Consider the following 23,283-nt stretch of genomic DNA (forward strand, 5'->3'; position numbering starts at 1 on the left):
GGGGTAAACCTGAGCACTTGTAGGTGTGTTCCAAAAATTTGCACTGTTCCACTGTGGTTCCCGTTGTTCATCGCTGTGCTCGAGGGGGCACCAGTAACGTCTCCATTGTGAGGCTTCTTGTTACTGTTTTTGACATATCAAATACGTCACCGGTAGTTTGCCAGGTTCTGCCATGCGGGCGAGATACTCTCGGTAGCTTGCTGGGCTCTCCGAGAGGGACAGAGGAATTGACTCAGGTTGGCCACGTGCAAGGCAAACACCCTACCCGCTGTGCTATCACTCCAGTCCTTCCAAGACTTAAACACGGAAAAAGAAAAATTATCCATCCAACTGGGTAACTGATGAGAGCCATTAATAAAGGGAGCTTCAAGTCCCAAAGCAAAAGCAGTACCCCCTGGAGTATTGAGGGATGCAGAGCCCTGTCTCAAGAGTTGGTGGTTTGTAAACCTGGTCTGAGGCCAGTTTTATGCCACAGGGTCACCTTTCCCTTGTCTCAGCAGGAGAGTCATGCACATAGCTTCCGTCTGAGACCTTACGGCTGAGTGGCACAGCTGGGTCTCAACCAGCACCCATGCACTTACCCCAATGCACGAGTCCGTGCATGGAAGTGGCGGTGAAGTTCAGAGTTGGCATCTGCCTTCACAGTGACTCAGCAAAAGCTGAATCTTGCGGGATTCCAAATGGGATTGAAAAACAGACATAGCACTCAGGGGGGTGGAAAGGAATGTGGATAAAAGTGCAGTATGGAGGGCCAGGGGCTGCCCCAGGACTGGGAGGCTGGGGCGACGGCTCCGTGGAGAGGAGTAAGTCCCCAGGGAGATGGGAATGACCTGCCTCAGAGTCATCCCCCTCAGAGTTGTCCCTCTGGACTGAAAGAATCACTTTACTTGGGTTTTACTGTTCTGTTTTGTTTTGTTTGGAGGAGAGGGCACACAGATAGTGCTCAGGGCTTATTCCTGGCTCTGTGCTCAGGGATCACTGCTGGCAGTGCTCAGGGAACCATCTGAGGTACTGGGGATCAAGCGGTTGACCATATGCAAGAGTCTTCCCCCGTACTACTCACCAGTTCAAAAAAGTATTTGAAAAGAAGGGTGTGTGTGTGTGTGTGTGTGTGTGTGTGTGTGTGTCTGTCTGTCTGTCTGTCTGTCTGTCTGTGTATGCGTGTGTGGACTCTAGTATATAGATCTGGGTATAGTTAGAAAGGAGAAAACTAACCAATTCCATCAAGGAAGAGTCTCCACAAATCCTCCAACTGCCCCCCACCTCATCTTATTTGAGACTTTTAAGGGACTAGCCCCACAAGATGCCCTGTCTCTGAGTCCTTCTTGCCGTGTGGACCTTGTTTTCCCATCTGTGCTATGACGATGTAAGGAGAAATGGGTACAGGTTTCCTTAATAGAGAAACTCACGTTCTTATCTGCAGACACTTACATCAGACAAGATTGGTTTTCAGTGTTTCACATTGTTCGTTCGTGGCACAGAGTAAGCATTAAGTAAATGGTAGGTGTGATGAGAAAATGATGACAGTGACGTGGTGGTGGTGGTGGCGATGGTGGCAGAATCACCAGTAAAACAATGCCAGAATGGCCAAAGTCCAAGGCTCTCAAGAAAGCAAATTGGGTGTGTGTGTGGGCGGGGGGCAGGGTGTGATCAGCAAGGGGATACTGAGCAAGATGCTTTGGACATTTTACAGGACAGCAGGTATCCTTGTGAAGATATGGCCCTTGGGAGTTGGAGATGAGGGGCTGGAGACAAAGGCTCAGCCCTTCTTTTTGACTCTTGCATCCATGAGGCCTTAGAGCAGACACTAAAGGAAGCTCCCCCACCCCCCATACCCCCAATACCAGTTCCCCTGTGATCTGAAAGAAGGACAATCCTATTGGGTAGAATTTGGAAGGTTATTTCTGGGTCTTGGAACACTCAAGAGCTCTTTTAATGTGAAATTAACGGTAATTGCATTCCCAGACTGCAAAATAACCCACCAAATCAGACCAATTAGAAAAGTGCTTTCAGAGAGCCAGGGGGATATGGCTGTGTGGCTCATTGCACTGTCCACAGTGATAGCAGAACCTGTGAGAGAAGATTCCTGCAAAATATTTCATTGTCTGCTAATGGGGTCATCATGCACCAACAGTTAACTTACAAAATAGGAATGAAACCTACCGGGTGGTTATAGAGATTGTATTCAAGAACGTAGGACTGAGCAGAAGCTTCATACACGGAAATAGTTAAACATTATTATTCACATCTCATCTAATGACATAACCTGTTCTAAGTTGAAAATAAATATTACTTGAAAATATGACGTCTTTTTCCATTTAAGATCTTTTCCCAGAACCAGATGCTAAATGGGGGGTCTCAGAAACATTTAAGAAAACATCTCGAAAAAAAATATATGGTAAACAGCTCAGCTGCTTCTAGAATATTATGTCATATATGTGGGTCCATCCAGTGAACTAGAAGGAAATGCCCCTGTCGTGGACATTCTGAAGTCCAGTCAGGGAAAGAAATGATTATGGAAGAAATAGAAATAAAACACGATGGCAATAGATAGCGGGCAGAGTGAGAGATACACAGATGGGGTGGGTGGGTCGGTTCAGAAGCATCTAGAGAAGATGAATCAATGGACCAGTTTTGAGGATGTCACATTTTTACAGTTGAGCAAGGAAATTGACTACTTGCCATGACATTTCTTACTCTTACTGCCAAGGAAGAAACTAAATTAGAGCAAAGAAGCGCCTCTTCTGAAAATGAGGTCCCAGCTGAGTGGGGAGGGAGAGCCTAGCTGAGCAGTCCCAGATTTGGGCGAGGAGATCCCAGACACAGGGGAAACAGAGAGTCTAGAAAGGGGAATGAGAGCACAGTTACCTGTGCCCATGGGTTTCCTCCGCGAGGTCCCGAGACTCACCTTTGGATCTTCTCTCTGCAGGGTCTTTTCACCTAATTCACTTGATGTTTGATGACTACGTGCTCTACCTGTTAGAATCCCTGCACTGCCAGGAGCGGGCCAGTGAGCTCATGCGCGCCATGAAGGGAGAAGGCAGCGCTGGTAAGCCAGCCTCGTCGGGCGGGGGTTTCCTTCTTTCGGGCAACTCAACTGTTGCCCTTCCTTCTGTGCTCTGTCTCTAACTCACATGCCAAAGAATCGAGTTCGGGCCAGCACAAGTGGCACAAGGAGACCTGCAGAGTCTGTTTCCCTTCTAGAGGGGCAGGTGTGTGTGTGTGTGTGTGTGTGTGTGTGTGTGTGTGTGTGTGTGGCATTTCCAGGCATGTGTGATGGTGATAGAAAGGAGGGCAGTGTGGGGCCAGAGCGATAGCATAGCGGGTAGGGCGTTTGCCTTGCACGAAGCCGACCCGTGTTTGATCCCCAGCATCCCATATGGTCCCCCAAGCACCGCCATAAGTAATTCCTGAGTGCAAAGCCAGGAATAACCCCTGAGCATTGCTGGGTGTGACAAAAAAAAGCAAAAAAAAAAAAAAAGGAGGCAGTGTGTTGGCGCCAGTGTGTACCACCCCTGGATCTCATTTGAATGTGTCTGAAACAACACCACATCAAGAGACTTGACCTTTGAGTCTAAGAGCCCCCCTTGTCTTCCCCACAGCAGAAGCCCAGGAAGAGATCATTCTGACCGAGACCACCCCACCCTCCCCTTCCCCAGTGCCATCGTTCTCTCCAGTGAAGCCCCCCACATCCGTAGAAGTGCCGACTCCCTCATCTCCTATGGGCAACCCGTCCCCCGAGTTCACGGGCCTCAGCACTACAGGTAAACGGGGGCTGAGAGACCTCTTCAGAAAGTAGGGCAGGGGGCTGGAGCGAGAGCACAGCGGGTAGGGTGCTTGCCTTGCATGTGGCCAACCCGGGTTCAATCTCCAGCATCCCATATCCCATGATACTTGAATCCACCAGGAATGATTCCTGAGCGCAGAGCCAGGAGTCATCCCTGAGCGCCATTGTGTGTGGCCCCCAAATCAAACACCTCCCCACCCTCCTTTCCAGAAAGAAAAAAAAAGCAGAAAGTAGGGCAGATGGGATGCCAGATGCCAAGCCATTGCCCCCAGAGTGGGGACAGGGGTGTGAACAGAGTTAGTCAGGAGCCAGGCTCTGGCTACCCTGCACTGGGATATAGAACTAATGCCAGGGGACTGCGCTGATGGGAGGCCCACACAGCCCACCAGGTGCACAGAATTGGTGGACTATGAGCTTGTGGCCAAAATTGTGCCAGTCTGGGTAAATCTCTCTCAGTGGAGATATGAAGTGATAGTTGCACACTCAAGTTTATAGCAGAGTCATTCTGGGGCCGGAGCAGTAGCACAGCGGGTAGGGCGTTTGCCTTGCACGTGGCCAACTCGGGTTCAATCCCTGGCATCCCATATGGTCCCCCAAGCACTGCCAGGAGCAATTCCTGAGTGCAAAGCCAGGAGTAACCCCTGAGCATTGCTGGGTGTGACCCAAATAGCAAAACAAAAACAAAAACAAACTCATATAGCAGAGTCATTCCAACAGCCAAAAGGTGGATGCACCCCAGTGTGCACATCAGAGAGAGAATGGATAAACAGAATGTGGTCTTCGGGCCTTAGGAAGTGAGCGTAGAGCATCGGGGCACTTGCTTTGAAAGCAGGAGCCCCAGTTTCCATCCCCACCGAGCACCACTGGGAGTCACAACAAAACAATGTCAAACCTGGTCTGTCCATATGCGGGAATATTAAACAGACTTAGAAAGAAATAAAATTTGTTCACTTGGTAAACTGGGGGATGAACCTTGAAGATGTCATGGCAAGTCAACCCATCCCGACCAACAAGCAAACATTGTCGAATGCCCCTTGTAGGAAGTTCACCGAGAGAGAAGGGAGAATGGTGGGTCTCAGAGCCTGTGCAGGCAGGGCAGAGGGTGTGGAGTTCATGGTCAGTGGGGACAAACTTTACGTTGAGGGTGGATGGAAGCTTCTGGAGACGAGTGGTGGTCATGGAGGCATAGCAAGGTGAATAATGACACTGAACTCTACATTTCATAATGATAAAAATGGCAAATTTAATGTCATGTCTTATATACATATTTTTCTTCATATTTTACCATGCACAAAAAAATTAAACGTCTCGGGAATCCCAACCCTATGAAAAGAGGAATAAGGAAAAGGAAAGTTTAAATATGAATCAATGAAGTAGATTCCTGAAAAAGACTTTAACATGAGAATTAAAGGGGTTAGAAAGACAATACAGGGGTTCAAGCACATGTCCCGCACACGACTGACCCAAGTTTGATCCCCAGCACTGTATATGATCCCTCCAAGGTGACCCCTGAGCACAGAGCCAGGAGAAAGTCTTTAGCACTTCTGGGTATGCCCCCCGCCCCCAACACACACCAAAAAAGCAAAAACTTTTTAAAATTAGATGATGATTAAAAAGGAATCACAAGCCCACAAAAATTAAGATCTCAGAGAAGAAATAATTGTCAATTGGTAAGATGATTAGTTTTCAACAAGAGAATTAGTACCTGAACTAAAGACTGGAAGAACTTCTGAAGTAACAGAAGTTCTTCCAGTTACTTCAGAAGAAGAGACTATGGAATGTTAATTATGAAATCAATCCAAGTGAAACAACCAACAAATTCAGAAACTTCAATATTCATCAAATTAGCATTCACAGTGTGAATGATAAGGTGGAGAAATCATAGATGTACATAAAAAAAATACCCATGTGTAGGACTGGAGTGATAGCACAGCGAGTAGGTGTTTGCCTTGCATGTGGCCGATCTGGGTTCGATTCCTCCATTCCTCTCGGAGAACCCAGCAAGCTACCAAGAGTATTCCACCCGAACAGTAGAGCCTGGCAAGCTACCCGTGGTGTATTTGATATGCCAAACAAAAACAGTAACAACAAGTCTCACAATGGAGACGTTACTGGTGCCCACTCAAGCAAATTGATAAACAGTGGGGCTGACAGTGATACAGTGCTACCCATGCGTAGGAGCGGGACTCTGGATTCAAAGACTTTGCCACTCTCTGCACCTGAATTCTTCATATAGTGAAGCTTTTCTAAAACAGAAAGAAAGATAAGCCCACTCTTGGTAGAAAGCTCTAAGTCTGTGTTAAATAAAAACATGGGAAAGGCCAGGGACGTGGCTCAAAGGGCCAGGCACATGTTCTGCATGTAGAAGGCTGGATTCTTCCCCACCCTCACCAGGAGGGACTCCTGAGCACAGAACCTCAGCCCTGAGGCGCTTATTAGGTACCAAGCTGCATCCATCCCTGAGCATCACTCGATGTGGCTCAAAATCAAACAAATTTATACATGGGAAAAGTCACAAAGTCACCGCTTGGCCCACTGGGCAAAAAGGGTGATTGATCAAGTCCCCAAATGATAAAAACACCTTTAATCACCTCCAAATAGAAGAAAATTCAGACTCCTCATCGGCAATACTGGATTCACTCTGAGGAATTCAGACACAATGCAAAAAATGCATATTTTCTCTGGAAGACTTTCTCTGCTCCCAGTTGTGTGCTGGGCAATATGGGAAACATGCAGATTAATACAGTCTCACACTGAGGACCAACACACAGGACAGTGGAAGGAAGGAAGCACATGGCAGGTGCAGTGACAAGATACACAAATGCTTACGGGGTCCCCAAGAGAGGAAGAGGTGCTGGAATTATTTGAGACAACCTCCTATGGGAGAGGGTGAGCTGGAACCTGACTCAACCTGGTTGAAGAGGAGCAGAGGGGCTTTCTTGGGTGAGAGCCGGGGGCGTGGCTCCTTCCCAGAGAGTGGCAGCCGTCAGCGGAAATGTCAGAGATCCAAGGCTGGGCATACAAACTGGAGCCATAGTCCAGAGAACCCCAAAGGTCAAAGACAAGCTTTGGAAGTGGAAGAGACATTTTCAAGGCTAGTGACAGCTCCTGGGGCTGTGTCCGAGAGTGACTCACACAGAGGGGTCTTTTAGTGACTGAGTCCCATGATGTGTCCAAGGTCAGTGCTGTTCCATTTTATGGAAGAGGCAGAAAACTCAGGCGTGGAGATAGGGGGTCAAGGTACCAGAGCCGATGGTAGACAGAAACAAACAAATCCCTGCACTCGTTCATTCCGCTCCTGTCCTTGCTCACGGGCCTCGGGGAAATGGTACGTTGCGTATGGACTCTTGTCTACGGCATATTGGCAGAGAAGATGATGTTTGTGTACGCGTGTCCCCACTTTATCCCAAAGGATTGCTGAAGGGATCCAGTAAGATATGAGCCTCGAAGGGCTTTGTGAGCAGTGAAGGGTGCTCTGCCCACTGGCCTGTGGCCCCCTGGGCTGGCCCAGGAATGGCCTTAAACTCCTTCATTCTCCAAATCACTTGTCACACTCACCCTGTCTCAGCTCTGCTCCTTCCGCCCTCTATTTCCACAAAAATCCCTATCTTCTCTCCAAAGGAGACTTTTCCTTTGCACCCCTCACCACGTGGGCTAGTTATAGCCAAGTTGTGCTTAGAAAACGCAGATGGACTCGGGCCTAAATATTCAGCACCATGCGAGGCCCCTATCGGTAGGGTCTGTCTCTTCGGCCATGGTTCACCCCATAGCCTCCTTTTAAGTAGCGATTTCTCTAGTGCTTCTCTGTGTCGGATACTTTGGAGAGCTGGCGATTGGCTGGCACGAGGAGTGGCTTTTTTCGAGCAGTGACTTCGCCGCTGGCTCATGGGAAAGTCATGGCAGCTTACCTCGTCGTAGTCCTGGATCACAGAGTGACGCGAATATCAATATTGACATCTTCCTAATCACTTAAAATGTGGTTTTAATTTCTGCCTTGGCTGTCAGTTCAAATAGTTCTTCCTCTTCCGTGGGTTCAGCAGATAAAGGTGGGAAGCCACTGTTTTAGAGGCGATGGGTCTGATGAGCAGGCCCCTGGTTATGACAGGAGGTGATGAGTGCAGAGCGGGAAGGAGGGTCCGGGTGTCCGAGCAGCCCGGCCTGGATCTGCTGGTCTGGGAAGGCTGATGCATGAGTAGGTAGACGATGCCCTGAGCGGAGGGGGTGCATAGCCCAAAGACCTGCAGGCCAGGAGGTGCGTGTGAGCTTCAGGACATTTAGTTTCACGCCCAGGAATCTCGAGGAATCTTTCCCCACAGAACTAGACCTACTGAAGAGAAGGAGTGAGCAGGGAGAGTTCCTAATGTGCCAGTCCTCTTGCGTACTTCTCCAGGGGCGCAAACATGCCAACAAACTCAGTATCCTTTGACAAGGGGCTGCTCAGGAGACAGGATTCTTCTGGACACTTGACGAGTAATCTGTTGAGTGGAGCCGTGATTTCCCTTTGGGTTCACAGCTCGAGACTGTCCTCCTCCTGCTTAGGATTTTTTTGGCGGGAACATCCCTACGCTTATTACAGAGGTGCCCTCAAGCCATGTCCGTCCTCTGCTTTGAGAAGGATGAGCACCGGTCCCTCCCTCCCAGCCATATGCTCTCTGTAGAAGGCGGCTGTAATTACTGCTCAGAGGGCTGGCGGGGAGGAGTGTTCAGGAACAGAATAGCTTCATTCCCTGGAAGTGAAAACAGAGAGAAGGGGCTCAGTGGTAGAGCATCAACCCAGCTGGTGAGAGGCTGGGTTCAATTCCTTCAATTCCTTCTACTGCCGTTGTAACTGTGCAAGGACAATGATGACAACGAAAGGAAGGGAGTGAGGGAAGGGAGAAAAAAAAAAAGTCAACATCAGACCACTTAAAAAGAATGAAAAAGTAGGAAGAGAACCTGAGCACAATGAACAGCTCTTGAGCTGATCACGGGAGTTTCTAAGACTGGATTTATGGGGCAACCAGCCAAGATGCCCGGTTTCCCCAGGAAGAGTGCCAGGATTCACTATAACGGCATAATCTTGCCCATGTCCTGAGAGCACCACCCCCAGGGAAGGGACCTTTAAGTCAGTGATCACAGACTTCATCTGAAAACAAATAGAGACACTGCACAGAGTAAGACAGCTCTTGTGGTCTTCGGCAGAAAGAACTTGGGTGGAACGTTTTCTTGCCATGCCAGGAGACTGGCAGGAAAGGCAGGGAGGGCAAGCGAGTGCAGGAAAACATTCGAGGGTCTTCTTCCTAGCTCCCGTCCAGCTGGTGAGTGGACCTGGCTTACTTTGCAGCAATTTGGAGGCCTCCAGGCACGGGACTGGCATGTCTATATCCCCACATTTCTGTGCAATGTGTTCAAGCATCATAAAAGTTGCTCCTCAGAAATAACAAATGTGAAACAGGTTCGCTTGTGATGATTATAACCTTTGAAGATTTGGGCACATTCCAGCTTTGTTCTCCACTATCTCTAGGGGGCATTAAAAATGTCATCCTATATGAAACTAAGCGTAATACTTTCCTCCCAGTTCTACTTCTGAAACACTCCATTGCTCAATTAGGAAGGACCCTGCCAGGCATGGCAGATCATGGTCTTGGAGGTTTTAGGGCTATTCCGTTTTAAGGCACAGATTATTATTAATCTCATGCTGTACACCTAAAATTTAGGAAACTGCTCCGATGAGTGGCTTAACTGCAGTTAGTGGGGGACTCGTGCAGTTCTTCGTTGGCTACTATAAATTGGAAAGCGGTTATTATAACCCTTATAAAATTTATTGCCAGTGTTTCTTCTTTTACATAAAAGTTACAACAACGTATGGTTTGAACACCCAGTTAATTTTTATTTCCACCTTAAAATTATTGCTTGGTTTATATACCAAGACTTTCCCCAAAGTATCTGAAGTGGTTAACAATGAAAAACAATTTTTTTACAAAGGACCCTAACAAGGAAGCAAGAGAGGTAGGAGGAAAAATACGAAATAAATTCTGGGCTAAAAAGAAAAAAAAAAGAAACAGTTTATGAATTGATCCCTTAAGTAGAATTGCGCACAGTCTCCGGTGACTTGGCTGGGTTGCTAGCATGCGCGGGGCCTGCTGACCAGACCGGGGATGTGCTGTCAAGTCCAATGCCCTGAGTCAAGGTCATGCCAGTCTCTGCAGCTCTTCCACAAATCAAAGTCTCACTTTGCATGGACACTTCCCCATTTTTCAGCTATGATGAGAGAGAGAGAGAGAGAGAGAGAGAGAGAGAGAGAGAGAGAGAGAACAGTATTGTTTGAGCATGATAAGCACAGAGAAAACATTGCATCTTTGTTCACAGGGACTCTAGTAGTTAGGATGTGAGCGCGCGCGCACACACACACACACACACACACACACACACACACACACACACACACACCCTATCTCTGCTTCTCTGTCCCTAACTGTATGTATTCCTAAATGTTTTCTAACCACTGTGGTTTTATTTTTTTTTCTGATTTTTAGTTTTATTTTTTCAATTGAGTCACCGGTGAGCTGTGCAGCGACAAAGCTGGTCATGATCAGCTTTCAGACATACAACGATCCAACAGCTATCCTTCCACCAGTGTCCATTTCCCACCACCAGTGGCCCCAGTTTCCCTCCCGACACCCCTCTCTTCTATCACTCTAGGGCTTCTTTTCTTCCGTCCCTCCCCCTCCCCCAGCACCATCTTTTTCTGAGCACTATGGTCTGCAACACAGACACCAAGATAACCACTGTGTTAAAAAGTGTGTGTGTGTGTGTGTGTGTGTGTTGGGAGTTTGCAGGAAATAGTGGCCAAGAGAGTGAAAGAGGAGGATCAGCCTGTGCCCAGCTTGGGCCTGGCAGGTGAAAGTCTGACACGATAAGAGATTGGTTCAAGGATTCCATCGTAACATTTCCACAAAGTCAAGTCTATCCCCACTTCCTCCACACTTTTGTGAGTCCACCACCTCCTTTATGGTTCAGCGACGTGCGGGGCCCTCGGCTTCGTGGAGGAGAGACTGCCAACTGCCGGCCACCCCTGGGGAGCCAGGCGGGTGGTGCCAACCTGGGCCGACCGCTTCACACGGTGTGGTGCTAGGCTGCACTGCTTTCCCACCGTGGAAAGCGCTGGGTGAAGCGGCCACTCTTGCCCTGGGCAGGCCCCCAGAGGGTTCTAAGGCCTCATTTACGATATCCCTTTAAGTAGTCACTCCTTCAGCAATGACAATAAAAGTTAACAATTAAACTCAGGGTTTTCAGCTTCCCACCATTGGCTTCCCTGCAACACAAAACCAGCACATGAAATCATTGCGATGCGGGGCTGCCTCAAGGAATAAAGGCCTGAAAGGCTTCAACAGAGCACATCTGGCCCGTGCAGCTGTACCTTCTCTGTGGTCACTGGAGGGTGTAACAAAGATAATTGGTCCCAGGCCTTCGCATAGAACAAAAGCTCAGGGATTCAGAGGGTGGCTCGCAGTGGGCCCTGGTGGGCCCTCCATGACTCATTTGTAGAGGCTTGCTGGCCACTGCCAGGGAGATGGCCCACTTCCATTCCCGGGGCTCCCCTGTCTAAGTCTGTCGAATCTGCTCTTGCTGTCACCATCAGCAGGTGTTGGCTTGGTTAGGATATGCTTGTCCCATTGTTCCATCAACAGATATATTGGATCAGTGCCATGTTCAGGGGTGGAGGGCTGAGGGGCGTCAAGTGAATAAGACCCAACTGGCAGAGTCCATCGTATGACATGACATCTTTATTCTTACGGACATTCTAGTGCATATGAATAAAGAACAAAAGTCAACCATCAGAGATGCACGTCGTTTCAAATGATCATACGTGCTCTGAACAGCACGCTCTGAAATAGTAAGGGATGGGGACCTTCCATCCTCAGAAAGGAGGCATTTAGGGGGCTGGAGTGATAGCACAGTGGGTAGGGCATTTGCCTTGCACGCGGCCGACCCGGATTCAATTCCCAGCATCCCATAGGGTCCCCTGAGCACGGCCAGGGGTAACTCCTGAGTACAGAGCCAGGAGTGACCCCTGAGCATCGCTGGGTGTGACCCAAAAAGAAAAAAAAAGAAAGAAAAGAAAGAAGACATTTATCTGAAGCCTGATGTGTCACAAGGAGTCACTTACATGAAGGATGGGGACAGCAAAAAATCATTCTAGATGTCAGGCAATAGTGAGTGTGTGTGTGTGTGTGTGTGTGTGTGTGTGTGTGTGTGTGTGTGTGAAATCTTCCCTGTCTTGAAAGTTACAGGAAATGTTTGTGAAGCATCAATGGCCATCAAGCAATATGTTCAAATAGAACTCGACAGAGGGAAGCAAACCCTAGTGAAGGAATTAGTTGTTCGAGCACTGGATGTCTGAAACTCGGTCATGACTAGCTTTCTGATTCATGGTGACTTCATCAAATATTTTCAAATTAAATATAAAAAAAACCACCCTGCTGTGATACTGTAGTGATAGGAAAGATTGGTTTTTATTTTGCAGTTTGAGCTGTTCCAGGCAGTACCACCGAGCCACGTAGCTGCTGAGTGACTGAAATGTGGCTCATGCCACTAAGGAACTGAATGTTTTAATTACATTTCATTTTGGTTGATTTAATTCATCCTGTCCGTAAACCTCCATATGTAGGGCAGGGCACCTCGAGAATCCAGACAGACTTAAAGGAGCGATGTCTCAGGGTGGCACTAACAAAGACTCGGGTTCGTTCAAAACTTGAGCAACGCCCTTGAAGATTCTAAAAACCTTAGTGTTGGGGGGTGGCGGGTGTGGGGAGGGGCTGGGGAGGTGGATCGGTGATAGTTACCTGCCTTGTCTCTGGCAAGTGCCACAAAGGAATTAGTCCCTGATCTAAAGGGTGGAAGGGCATGGCCTGCCCGCCTGCCTGGGAATTCTAAATTTTAAAATTCTCCCGAGTCTTGACCAGAACCTCACCAGTTCTGATTTGGGTGGCCCTGCGCTGTCTGGAAGCAGGCGAGAAGGCCGTGAGGCCAAAAGCCCGGCCACTCAGAGCATGTTCCAGGGACCAGCACACCTCATCATCTGGGGCCAGCCTGTGGCCGGTGCAGAATTCCCAGCCTCCCTCCCGGCCTGAATCAGAATCAGAATCTAGCATTTCTAACAAAGGGATTCCTCATTTTCCAACGGAAGCAGAAGCGCTTTCAAGCATTGAGAGGCAACTGTTGGGTGTGGAAAGAGCTAGAGTTGGGCAGACCTGGATTCAGACCCCAACCCTGCTGCTGATCTGGGGGAAACTTGGGCCTCAGCTTTCCTACCTGAAGAAGAGAAGAGCATGACCGATTATAACAGGCTCTGGTGAGAAGCCAAGGAGTCAATACGGAACAGAAACTGGTGTTAATTGCGTGGTAATTCATTTTTCAACAGTCCATTATATTGAATAGAATATACTCCATAGAGTATATTCTGTATATTCATACATAACTATATGAATAGGATATATTCATATATTCTGTCCCAAGTGCCTCTGTCCTGTGCTTAAAATTCCTCCGAGGGCGGGGGAAACTCAGCGAAGAATCCTGTTGTGTTGGGGATGGAAGGGAAAGAAAAGGCAGTGGCAATCCCGTAACATGGATGACAGCTTCTCTTTGGAGGATTTACAGACCTTTAGGATCTTTGCAGGATATTCCCAACCATCAGGCACTCCCACCGCTCCCCTCCGCTGACGAACGATGGGGCAATGAGAAGAGGCCAATAAGAGAAAGATCCGGGAATTAGACAAAACAGGGAACGTTTGTTATTGTTTTGCCAGCAAATAAAAAGGCATTAGAGCTGTCTTAAAAATTAAGCACAAACTGTTAACCGCACAGATTTTCTTTTATGAGTCTGAAAAAGAAGAAGCGGCCAGTCTCACTGGAGGTCCCCCTGGTAGGAAAGGGAATGTGAGGGGGGTTTCTTTTCTGCTCCCCAGGCAAAAAGGGTTTCTCCCCCATGCCAGTAGGTGTTAATCTGCTTAAGCCTGCCTGAGTGGGTCTGTTAGATTGCTGGCACATGGCCATTTAGTGGTTTTGTTTCCCAGACCACAGGAGCCCATTTTTCCAAGAGTTCCACTAGCTTTTTGTTTGATAACGTCTATTTCCAGCAGCCTTTACTCCTCCAACAACAAATTCAATGGAACAAAAATTTACTGAACACCTACTATTTGGCAAGCCCCACTGTTGGGGATACAGAGATGAATAAAGAACAGTTGCTGGGCTCCTGGAACGCACACAAAAGTAACTTCTGCTGCATTCTCTCAGGTGATGGCGATTATCACTGCGTCTTCCCTCTGCTTGGGGAAAAAAAAAAGAGAAAAAAAAATCCTTTGGCTTCCTGAGCTGCCCCCTTTAAATACCCATTGACCTGGCAGTGCTCTGCCGAGGTCCCAGGGGTTTGAAGGGTTAATCGCTTGCCTGTGGTGGCAGCTTCATTGTTCTCCCAAACTTCCCACCCCCCTTCAATTACATTTCCAATTGTAAAATTGTCTAATATAGTTTAATAGTGCTTTTCTTTTCTCAGAGATCATCCACAAACTCTACAGAAAAAAAAAATACAAGATAATCCAAATAAAGATGACATTAAAAAAAAAAAAAGGACCAAGTTGGTAGGACAATTACCTTGCATGCAACCAACCCAGATTCGACCCCCAACAACCCAGATAGTCCCCCCCACTACCACCCCTGAACCCATCAGGAATGATCCCTCAGTGCAAAGCCAGGAAGCAGTCCTGAGCATCACCAAGTGCTGGCTCAAAATTTTTAAATGATGAAAATAAATATATACAATAAAAAAAAGCGAACATTTCCCTTCCCCACCACCCAGAGAGAACCCTTTGTTAGTATCAACGGTGTTTTATCAAAATGGTCACAGCTGTATAATTTCCTACGAGTTTAGAGGAGAGCCATCACTTACATGTTAATCATTTGAAATGTCCTTTTTTGGTATATGTGTGTGGTGGGGGAGTCTTCCAGTCTTCCTGAAGGTTGTTACCCATGACCCTTAAGGTCAAGGGGCAAGTTTGGGGTCTGGCGAGTGTGGTCTTGATGTTTCCCAGAACCTTGGGGATCAAGCACTGAAACATCTGACTGGGTTGGCTAAGAGTTTCTAAGAAGCTCCTTGAGCAGAGTTTGGGAGCCCCCCTAAATAAGTATAACTAACACAAGAGCCTACTTAGTGATGGGGTAGGGTGGGGGCATGGGAAACAGAAAGAGGGACTTACTAGCCATTCTCGTAGCTGCAGGCACATGTGAGTTTTGTAGGAAAACATGTTTAGAAGTTGGCTATAATTAGCTCTTAGCCATTTCTCTTCCATTGTTGTCACCCCTGGTGACAGGATGTGACCCAAGCAAGTTGTCTTTATTTCTTGGAATCCGAAACAGGAAATTCGGAATTTTCTACTCTCTTAAGAAAGTCTGACATAAGACCATCTGAACTCACCGTGAGGTACAGTAGAATATGATTAAAAGCCTGTCACAATGCCAAGTTTTTTGACACGTTGTCTAAGCTTCTTCTCACAACGATCTGACACTGATAGATGCCACCATCTCTGTGTGAGAGATGAGAAGGGCTGAAAGGGTGAGGCCTGGTCAGTGTCCCCGGAGCCAGCATGAAAGAAATCCCTGTGTGAGCTGAATTCCAGGACAGTCTGCTCGAAAGCCTGGGCCCACTGTTCCAGATGCCCCGTCCTCAGGTGTCCCTCTCAGTGGTGTCTCCTGTAAAAACGCACTGTTGGAAGTTGAACTTTACGGGGCTGAGTATATTTGCCTCATTTTTGATGATATATGTTTGCTTTTGCTCTATTCTGTCTCATTCCTTTCACTCCTACTTTTTTGGGGGTGGGGGGCGGGGGAGTTGTGCTCAGGGCTTATTACTGGCTCTGTGCTCAGGGGTCACTCCGGTGGATTCTGGTCACTCTGGGTGCTGGGGATGGAACCCGGGTCAACCTCGCACAAGACAAGCACCTTACCCACTGTGCTATCTCTCTGGCCCCTTTCACTTTTACTTCTATATTCTTGAATCTTCCGTAGTCCCGAGTGCTCCATTCAATTCAGAATTAATTTTGAAGTTTTTTATTTATGAACTGGGGCAAGTGTTTCTTTAAGGACCTATATTAGATGCCATTTTAAGGGCCTAGTAGATTAGGCAAGGGACTGGGTCAACTGCCTTAGATACTGTATTTCTCATGCTGGGAATGAGGGAGGAAGGGAGGGAGGAGGGAAGAGAGGAGGGAGGGAGGGAGGGAAGAAGGAAGAAAGAAAAAAAGAAAGAAAGAAAGAAAGAAAGAAAGAGAGAGAGAGAGAGAGAGAAAGAAAGAAAGGAAAGAAAGAAAGAAAGAAAGAAAGAAAGAAAGAAAGAAAGAAAGAAAGAAAGAAAGAAAGAAAGAAAGAAAGAAAGAAAGAAAAAAAGAAAGAAAGAGAGAAAGAGAGAAAAAGAAGGAAAGAAGGGAGGAAAGAAAGAAAGAAAGAAAGAAAGAAAGAAAGAAAGAAAGAAAGAAAGAAAGAAAGAAAGAAAGAAAGAAAGAAAGGAAAGAAAGAAAGGAAGGAAGGAAGAAAGGAAGAAAAGAGAGAGAAAGAAAAGAGAAAGAGAAAGAAAGAAGGAAAGAAAAAGAAAGAGAAAAGGAAGGAAGGGAGAAAGAGAATTCCTCAGTATTTGCACTCCAAAAGATATTCTGATTTACAAAAAGATTCGATACAAAGTTCTTTTAATAACAGTATCAGAGAGGCATCCCTCTGGCCAGCCCTTTCTGGGCATTTCTCACTGAGTGTCTGTCGCGTCCCCAACAGTGCAGATCCCCCAACTCCACTTCGGCCCTCCTGTGCTATCTGCCCAGTCATTGGAAATGAATAGACTGAATTTCCGAAATGATCCCTTTGTCTTAACGGAATCTTAAGGTAGAAACGGTCTGCAGAATAAAATGCAAAATTGGAGGACCACATTTCCCCCTCTCTCTTTGCATTAATAATAACCTCTAGGGATGCCAACACTGATGTCCAGAGTTGGGCTGAAACTCTGTTATTAACAGGATTGTAAATCATGATGCTCAAATAAAAACTAAAGAACAGCCTTCCTTTCCCATGCTCCTTCAGGGGGATGTTGGATCCTCTTCACTCTGCCTTCACAACGGATTTAATGCTGTCCAGCCTATCATTGTAACATGTCCCAGAAACACATGGATGGGTTTATTATTACTTTCAGTGAGTGAGCTCTAAAATGTCTAGTGAAATTCTCCAGCGTGTGGAGCATTCAGTGGTGTTGTCAGTTTCTTTTCCCAGTGCCCAGCACTTTCAGGGTATCCAATTAAAAAGTAAATTAATGGCATTAATAGTGTGTATGGAATAGGTCACCGTTAAGGTCACTGTCTAATAATCTTCAAAAAGACCTAAGCTTGGCAGACCCTGGTAATCTGCTTATGCTGCTGAGAGCAATTTGTTGGATCCTTCACACCTGTTGAGTGTTGAGACATTATTTTGCCTTTCCCGTCTGAGCTACCCAGCCCCCCAGCTCTCTTTGTCCTCTGTCCTTTGGTCTCTTTCTTTTTGGGGGTAGAGGTGGGGTTGAGCCCACACCAGCTGAGCTCAGGGATCACTCCTGGCAGTGCTCAGGGGACCATATGGGTGCCCAGGATCCAACCCGAGTCGGCACGTGCAAGGCAGACGCCTGGACCCCTGTGCTGTCGGTCTGGCCCCCTCTTTTTTTTTAAAAAAAAATCTTCACTTGCCCCTTTCCTCTTTCAAAAATCTGTAGTAGCCGTCACTGCCCTCTTTCAAACCGGGCTTTTATATTAAGCAGATGGGGATTCAATAGTGGAAAAAATAGACGTCCCTCCCAGCCCCCACACCCTGGCCTGGGAGATTGTAGGCTATCTGGGAGTGGAGAATAGACACACCCCAGGCTGTGCTGATCAGTGGGTGTTGCAGGTAGCAGGAGGATGAGGGGAGATCTGATCTGGTCAGAGGTTAGGAGGCTGCATCTCTCTCGCTTGAAAAATGAAGACCACAGATACTAGGAGAAGAAGAACGGGCATCCAGACAGCAGCAATGGCAGGGGAAGGACTCCGCGGTATTGGAGCTCCAGGTGCCCTGGAAGAAATGAAAGGAGCAGCAGTGTGGTTGGGGGCACTAGAACAAAGATGGGGGGCACTTCTGGTGAGATGTGGGCGGGGCCACGGTCTCTGGGTTTGTAATGGTTGGTGGGGGGACGGGCAGAGAGAAACTGAGGACATTGGTGGCCGAGAAATGTACACTGATGAAGGGATTGAAACATGGTATGACCAAATTCTACCTGCGTATCTCACGGTGACTCAATAAAGAAAAAAAAATTACTTTGGTACATCTACACAATGGAATACTATGCAGCTGTTAGGAGAGATGAAGTCATGAAATTTGCTTATAAATGAATAGACATGGAGAGTATCATGCTAAGTGAAATGAGTCAGAAAGAGAGGGACAGACATAGAGGACTGCACTCATTTGTGGAGTATAAAATAACATCACATGAGGCTGACACCCAAGGACAGTAGATACAAGGGCCAGGGGGATTGCCCCATAGCTGGAAGCCTGCTTCATGAGCGGAGGGGAGAAGGCAGATGGAATAGAGAAGGGATCACTAAGAAAATGATGGCTGGAGGAATCAGTCGGGATGGGAGATGCATGACGAAAGTAGATAATGGCCCAAACATGGTGACCTCTCAGTGTCTGCAAGCTATAATGCCCAAAAGTAGAGAGAGAGTATGGGGAATATTGTCTGCCATAGAGGCAGGGGGAGGGTGGGAAAGAGGGGGTATACCTGGGATATTGGTGGTGGGGAATGTGCACTGGTGGAGGGGTGGGTGTTTGATCATTGTGAGATTGTAACTCAGACATGAAAGCTTGTAACTATCTCACAGTGATCCAATAAAATTAAGAAATATTTTTAAAAAAGAAAATAAATGATGATTTGGCTTGGGCTGAAGAGCGCTGGGAGGCTCAGGAATGTTTCCACGACGTAGGTGTGACCGACGGCCCTTGACGTGTCTCCACAGGCGCCATGCAGTCCTACACCTGGTCTCTGACCTACACGGTGACCACGGCGGCGGGGTCCCCCGCGGAGAGCTCCCAGCAGCTGCCCTGCATGAGGAGTACCCACATGCCTTCTTCCTCCGTCACCCACAGGATCCCAGTCTACCCCCACCGAGAGGAGCACGGGTAGGTGATGCTACATTCCCACCTGCTGTGATTGCGCCGGCGAGTGAGCGAGCACACTGGTTTCCAGGAGGAACTTTGGGGAGGGTGGGTGGTTCTGGCAGGGCACTCGGGCACTCGTCAACATTCCCCACACAGTCCCTGTGACCGTCAGCGGAAGTGGGCATCAGTGACCCCATTTTACAGGTGAGGACATTGAACCGGGGCTGGCTCAGTTTAGTTTCTCCGGGGGCTCACGGGGCTGCTAAACCTGGGGCGACACAGCATCTTCCGGGCTCCACCCACAACCCGTGTGTTTTCCTTGTTCCTTCCTCCTTTGCCCCAAACTCCCTTCTGGCTGTTCCCCTCTGTGGCACTGTTCAGCCTTAGAAAGCTTCAGGATAGGTCTTTGAGGACTCGTGCCCAGGATGGCTTCCCTGCTTGCCCCCTGAGGGACGGGGATCCCCAGGGGATGGCGGTTATTAATGGGGGTTAGGGGAACCTCTTTGGTGTTCGTTGGTGCCTTGCTCCAGAAGAAGAAAATCAGTCACTTTTTTTTTTTTTTGCTTTTTGGGTCACACCCAGCAATGCACAGGGGTCACTCCTGGCTCATGCACTCAGGAATCACCCCTGGCGGTGCTCAGGGAACCATATAGGATTGTTGGGATTTGAACCCGGGTCGGCCGTGTGCAAGGCAAACACCTTACCCGCTGTGCTATTGCTCCAGCATCCCCCCCCAAAAAAAATCACTTTTCCCAATTAAAAAAAAAAAGAAAAATTAAAAATTCTATGTAGTGAAGTGGGAACAAATGAACTACAAATTCGCATGGAAGAATTAGCTGAATCGGAGAATGCTTTTGGCTGCTGCATTATACCTTGTCCTTAGACGATACCAATCATATAGTGTCATGGGGGCAAGTGTTGATAACCATTCGTGGTGTTTTAAAAGACCTTTATGGAGGCAGAAGTGATAGTAGAGCAGGTGGCATGCTTGTTTTGCATGCATGGCCAACCTGAATTCAATCCCTGGCACCCCATATGGCCCCCCGAGTACTACTAGGAGTAGTCCCTGAGCACAGAGCCAGGAGTAAGGTGTGGTAAAAAAATAAGTAAAAAATTAAAAGGCCCTTATCTAGGACAGATGAGACCATCACCAAGGGCCTCACGGACTGGGTTCCCATAGACCAAGTGAGAAGGAGACCTTTCAAGGCACTTCTACATGGTTCCCCAGCAAAACAATAGCAAGGTGGTGACCCCAAGCCATGACACAACATGATGGATGTTGGTGTCCATCATTTCCAAATGTTCAGGGCTCCCTGACCAGTCAGGAGGGCGGCCATTACTCCGTCAGGGGGCCTCTGAGGGAAGTCTTCCACACTTTTTGGAAGAGACTTTGAAAATGGTTTCCGAGAGCGTTGGGGTTCTGCAGGAATGGCAGCTCAGACAAGCACAGGGGCACGTGTCAGCAAATTGGCTGAAAAGTTGTGAGAAGGAAGGGCAGTGAGAAGGAAGGGCAGTCAGAGCCGGTGTTTCCTGGGATGACTTCCGGTGTGAGAGGCCGTCTTCACCTCTCCAGCCTCAGCTCTCTGACAGAATGCAAACTAGCTGAGGAGGAGCCTGCGGCCCCCCTGGCCAAGAGAGTGGGGCAGAGTCAGACCTAGAGTCGGGGGTCGGTGGGGCCTGCCTGGGGAAGGCTCACGGAGATGCACTAGGTCCTTCCCTGCTGTGAGCAAGCAGAGACCTGAATCCCAGAACAGAAATTCCAGTCATTTCTTCCTTCTTCCCGACTTGGCTTCAGGTTATATCACGGGACTCTCAGACACCACGGGAGCGGGGGTTCTCGTAGCTAATTATGTTTTGCTCAGGGCTGGCTTGCTTCCCCCCGTCCCTCCCCAGAGCACCAGCCTGGAGGTAAGGGAGGTACACTGGGGTGTCTGGGGGGGGGAATAGGGAGACGGAAACTCACCTTGGGGATTGAAACTTAACACAACAAGGCCACAGAGTGGAGAAGTTACGGATCACAAGGAAGAAAAGTTGGGCCACGGGGGACAGGGAGAGAGGAAAGGAAGTGAGAAAGAAAAAAAAGAGGGGACTTGAGGGAAGTTGAAGTTTAGAGGTGCCCTGTCCCCACCATCCGCCCCCCCAGTTAGTGACCCTGTGTCCATCTGCCGTAGGTACACGGGAAGCTATAACTACGGCAGCTATGGAAACCAGCATGCCCACCCGATGCAGAGCCAGTACCCGGCCCTCCCTCACGACACGGCCATCTCGGGCCCACTCCACTATGCCCCTTACCACAGGGGCTCTGCACAGGTGAGTCGCTGGGCCTGCTGGCTTTGTCCGGGCCGGGGAGAGGCACGGTGCCAGGTCTGCTTGACTTAAGAAGTGAACGAGCACCTTCTGTCAGCTGTGTGTTAAAAAACAAACACACACACAAAAGCGCGGGAGATGGTGGGAAGGTATTTTCCTCAGGGTCTTCACTCATGCCCAGGGGAGCTCAGCCGTGTGCTCTACTCACTCCCTCACACGACATTCATGTGCCAGACTTTGAAAACACCTTCCGAGAGCTCTGGGGTTCTGCAGGAATGGCAGAATGGACAAGCACTTGGTCCTGAGGCGCTGGGTTTGCTGGAAAATTTGCCTCGAGCAAACAGGGACAGGGCTGACCAGCCATCTCTGCTCTTTGACCTCACTCATCCCAAGGTCAAGTCAGCCACACTCTCTGTGGCCCTTTTCCGGGGGGGGGGCTCCCCTTCTCCGATGGGCAGTCAGTCCTCTTTCCCTTCACCGTCCTCCTCATGTCCGCTGAGGACCGTTGTCTCTGTCCTGCTCTGTCTTCCATTTCCACTCCTGTTCAGCCCAGCCCCAGCCCTTCCAAAGTGGACCTCTGGTCAGATCCGTCCCCGCCGTGTGTGTTTTCCAGGGGGGTGCCTAGTATCCAGCACACCCTGTCTGTGCTCTGAGGTGACTCTGCATGGTGGCGCCAGCCAGAGTAGTTGGTACCCGTTGCTGCGCTCCTCTCTCACGCACTGTCCCGGACGCTCCTGCTCGCCCATGCGTTCCGTTGTCCGTACACAGTGGCTCTGCACCCCCACGGCCCTTGCCTCCCCTTATGTCTTGTGGATGGCGAAAGCCTTCCCATTGGTCTCAGTCCCTGCCTCTGCTCCACCCCCCGGCACTGTAGCTGGAGGGGTCTTTTGGACAAAAATCAACTGGCCATGTCTTTCCTTGGCACATCTCCACTTTTGGGTCAAGTTCAGTTCTCTAGCATGTCTTTCAAGAATTGGCACCATCCGGCCTCCGCCTGCCTCCCTGGCCCCAAACCCTCCTCTGCCCCCACTCCCAGCGTGCATGCGCGCGCACACACACACACACACACACACACACACACACACACACACACACACACACAGAGTGTGCAGTTCTCCACATCTCTGGAGAGATTTCCCTCTGTCTGACTTCTCTTCCCCCAGATCTTGACAACTTGCTGTTCAGGGCAAGCGTTGCTCTGTCTTTGTGGCATTTCCTGACATTGCCACCCGCTTCCTTCCTCTTGGCCGAGGTCAGGTCAGGTACCCACCCACCCTCAACTCCCTCAATACCCTTGGCTTCCCTCTGTTGATCTAACGCCTTGCACACAGTTCCCATCACTGACTTTCCTGACCCCCGTGGCAGACCCCGATACTCGTGAAGAGCAAAACGAAGTCCAGCGTCTCTGGGCTACAGGACACGGCATCTGTTCCAAAGGGCTCGCTGGTTCCGAGCACTTATCCTAGGCCGGGTTCTGCATGAGCACTTCGCGCATCCCCCTGGTAATGCTTCTAGAAAAGGGCGTGAGAGCAGGTCACAGGCCATTGACTTCACGATGGGAATACTGAAGCGAGGAGCCAGCAGGAGGCGGGGCGGCTTAGTTATGTGAGTGCGGGCTGGGGGTGCACGCATGCCGTGGGCGTGGGGCCCAGGGGAGGTTACTGTGCCACAGGTAGCACGTGGAGAGTCTGGCCCAAGATAGAGCACTTTGGGGTGATCTGGGTGAGCCAGAGACGGAGGGGCCGCCAGAGGTAGGCACTCAGCTCTGATGAGCTTATAGGGGTCTAGAAAAGACATGGCAGCCCTCACACCACGTGCGGGCCACATTACATCAGCTGTGGGCACACAGACGGGTCTCCGAGGGAGCTCGGCGTCTCCACAATACGGGGTGCTGAGGGCACACAGGCGTCTGTTTTGCTTTCCACCGGCAGCGCCAAGAGGGAGCCTTGGTATGGTCCCCAGACGGGCGCAGAAGTTGATTCCACTAAATCACCACCTGGGGGATTCATTAC

The 23,283-nt window shown here is 49.0% G+C and overlaps 1 protein-coding gene and 1 long non-coding RNA gene across 3 annotated transcripts in view; one reads left to right on the forward strand and one right to left on the reverse strand.

Annotated features, from left to right (window-relative positions):
- The window catches only part of RFX4 (regulatory factor X4), a 164,243-nt gene that overhangs the window by 132,920 nt on the left and 8,040 nt on the right, over positions 1-23,283 (forward strand). Inside the window, exons 14-17 of one of the 2 annotated variants that reach the window (XM_055118642.1) lie at positions 2,930-3,049; positions 3,606-3,764; positions 18,823-18,985; positions 21,136-21,274. In XM_055118642.1, coding sequence (XP_054974617.1) covers positions 2,930-3,049; positions 3,606-3,764; positions 18,823-18,985; positions 21,136-21,274 — 581 coding nt within the window. Of the gene's footprint in view, positions 1-2,929; positions 3,050-3,602; positions 3,765-18,822; positions 18,986-21,135; positions 21,275-23,283 lie in introns of both variants that reach the window. The other variant, XM_055118641.1, reaches the window with a different exon arrangement.
- Positions 9,820-15,320, reverse strand: LOC129399184 (uncharacterized). The gene is made up of 3 exons (XR_008626972.1): positions 15,240-15,320; positions 13,963-14,091; positions 9,820-10,027 (listed from the first exon to the last, which is right to left on the reverse strand). It is a non-coding gene; the product is annotated as an uncharacterized LOC129399184 (long non-coding RNA).

This window comes from Sorex araneus, chromosome 10, assembly GCF_027595985.1.
Source record: "Sorex araneus isolate mSorAra2 chromosome 10, mSorAra2.pri, whole genome shotgun sequence".
Taxonomy (NCBI): Eukaryota; Metazoa; Chordata; class Mammalia; order Eulipotyphla; family Soricidae; genus Sorex; species Sorex araneus.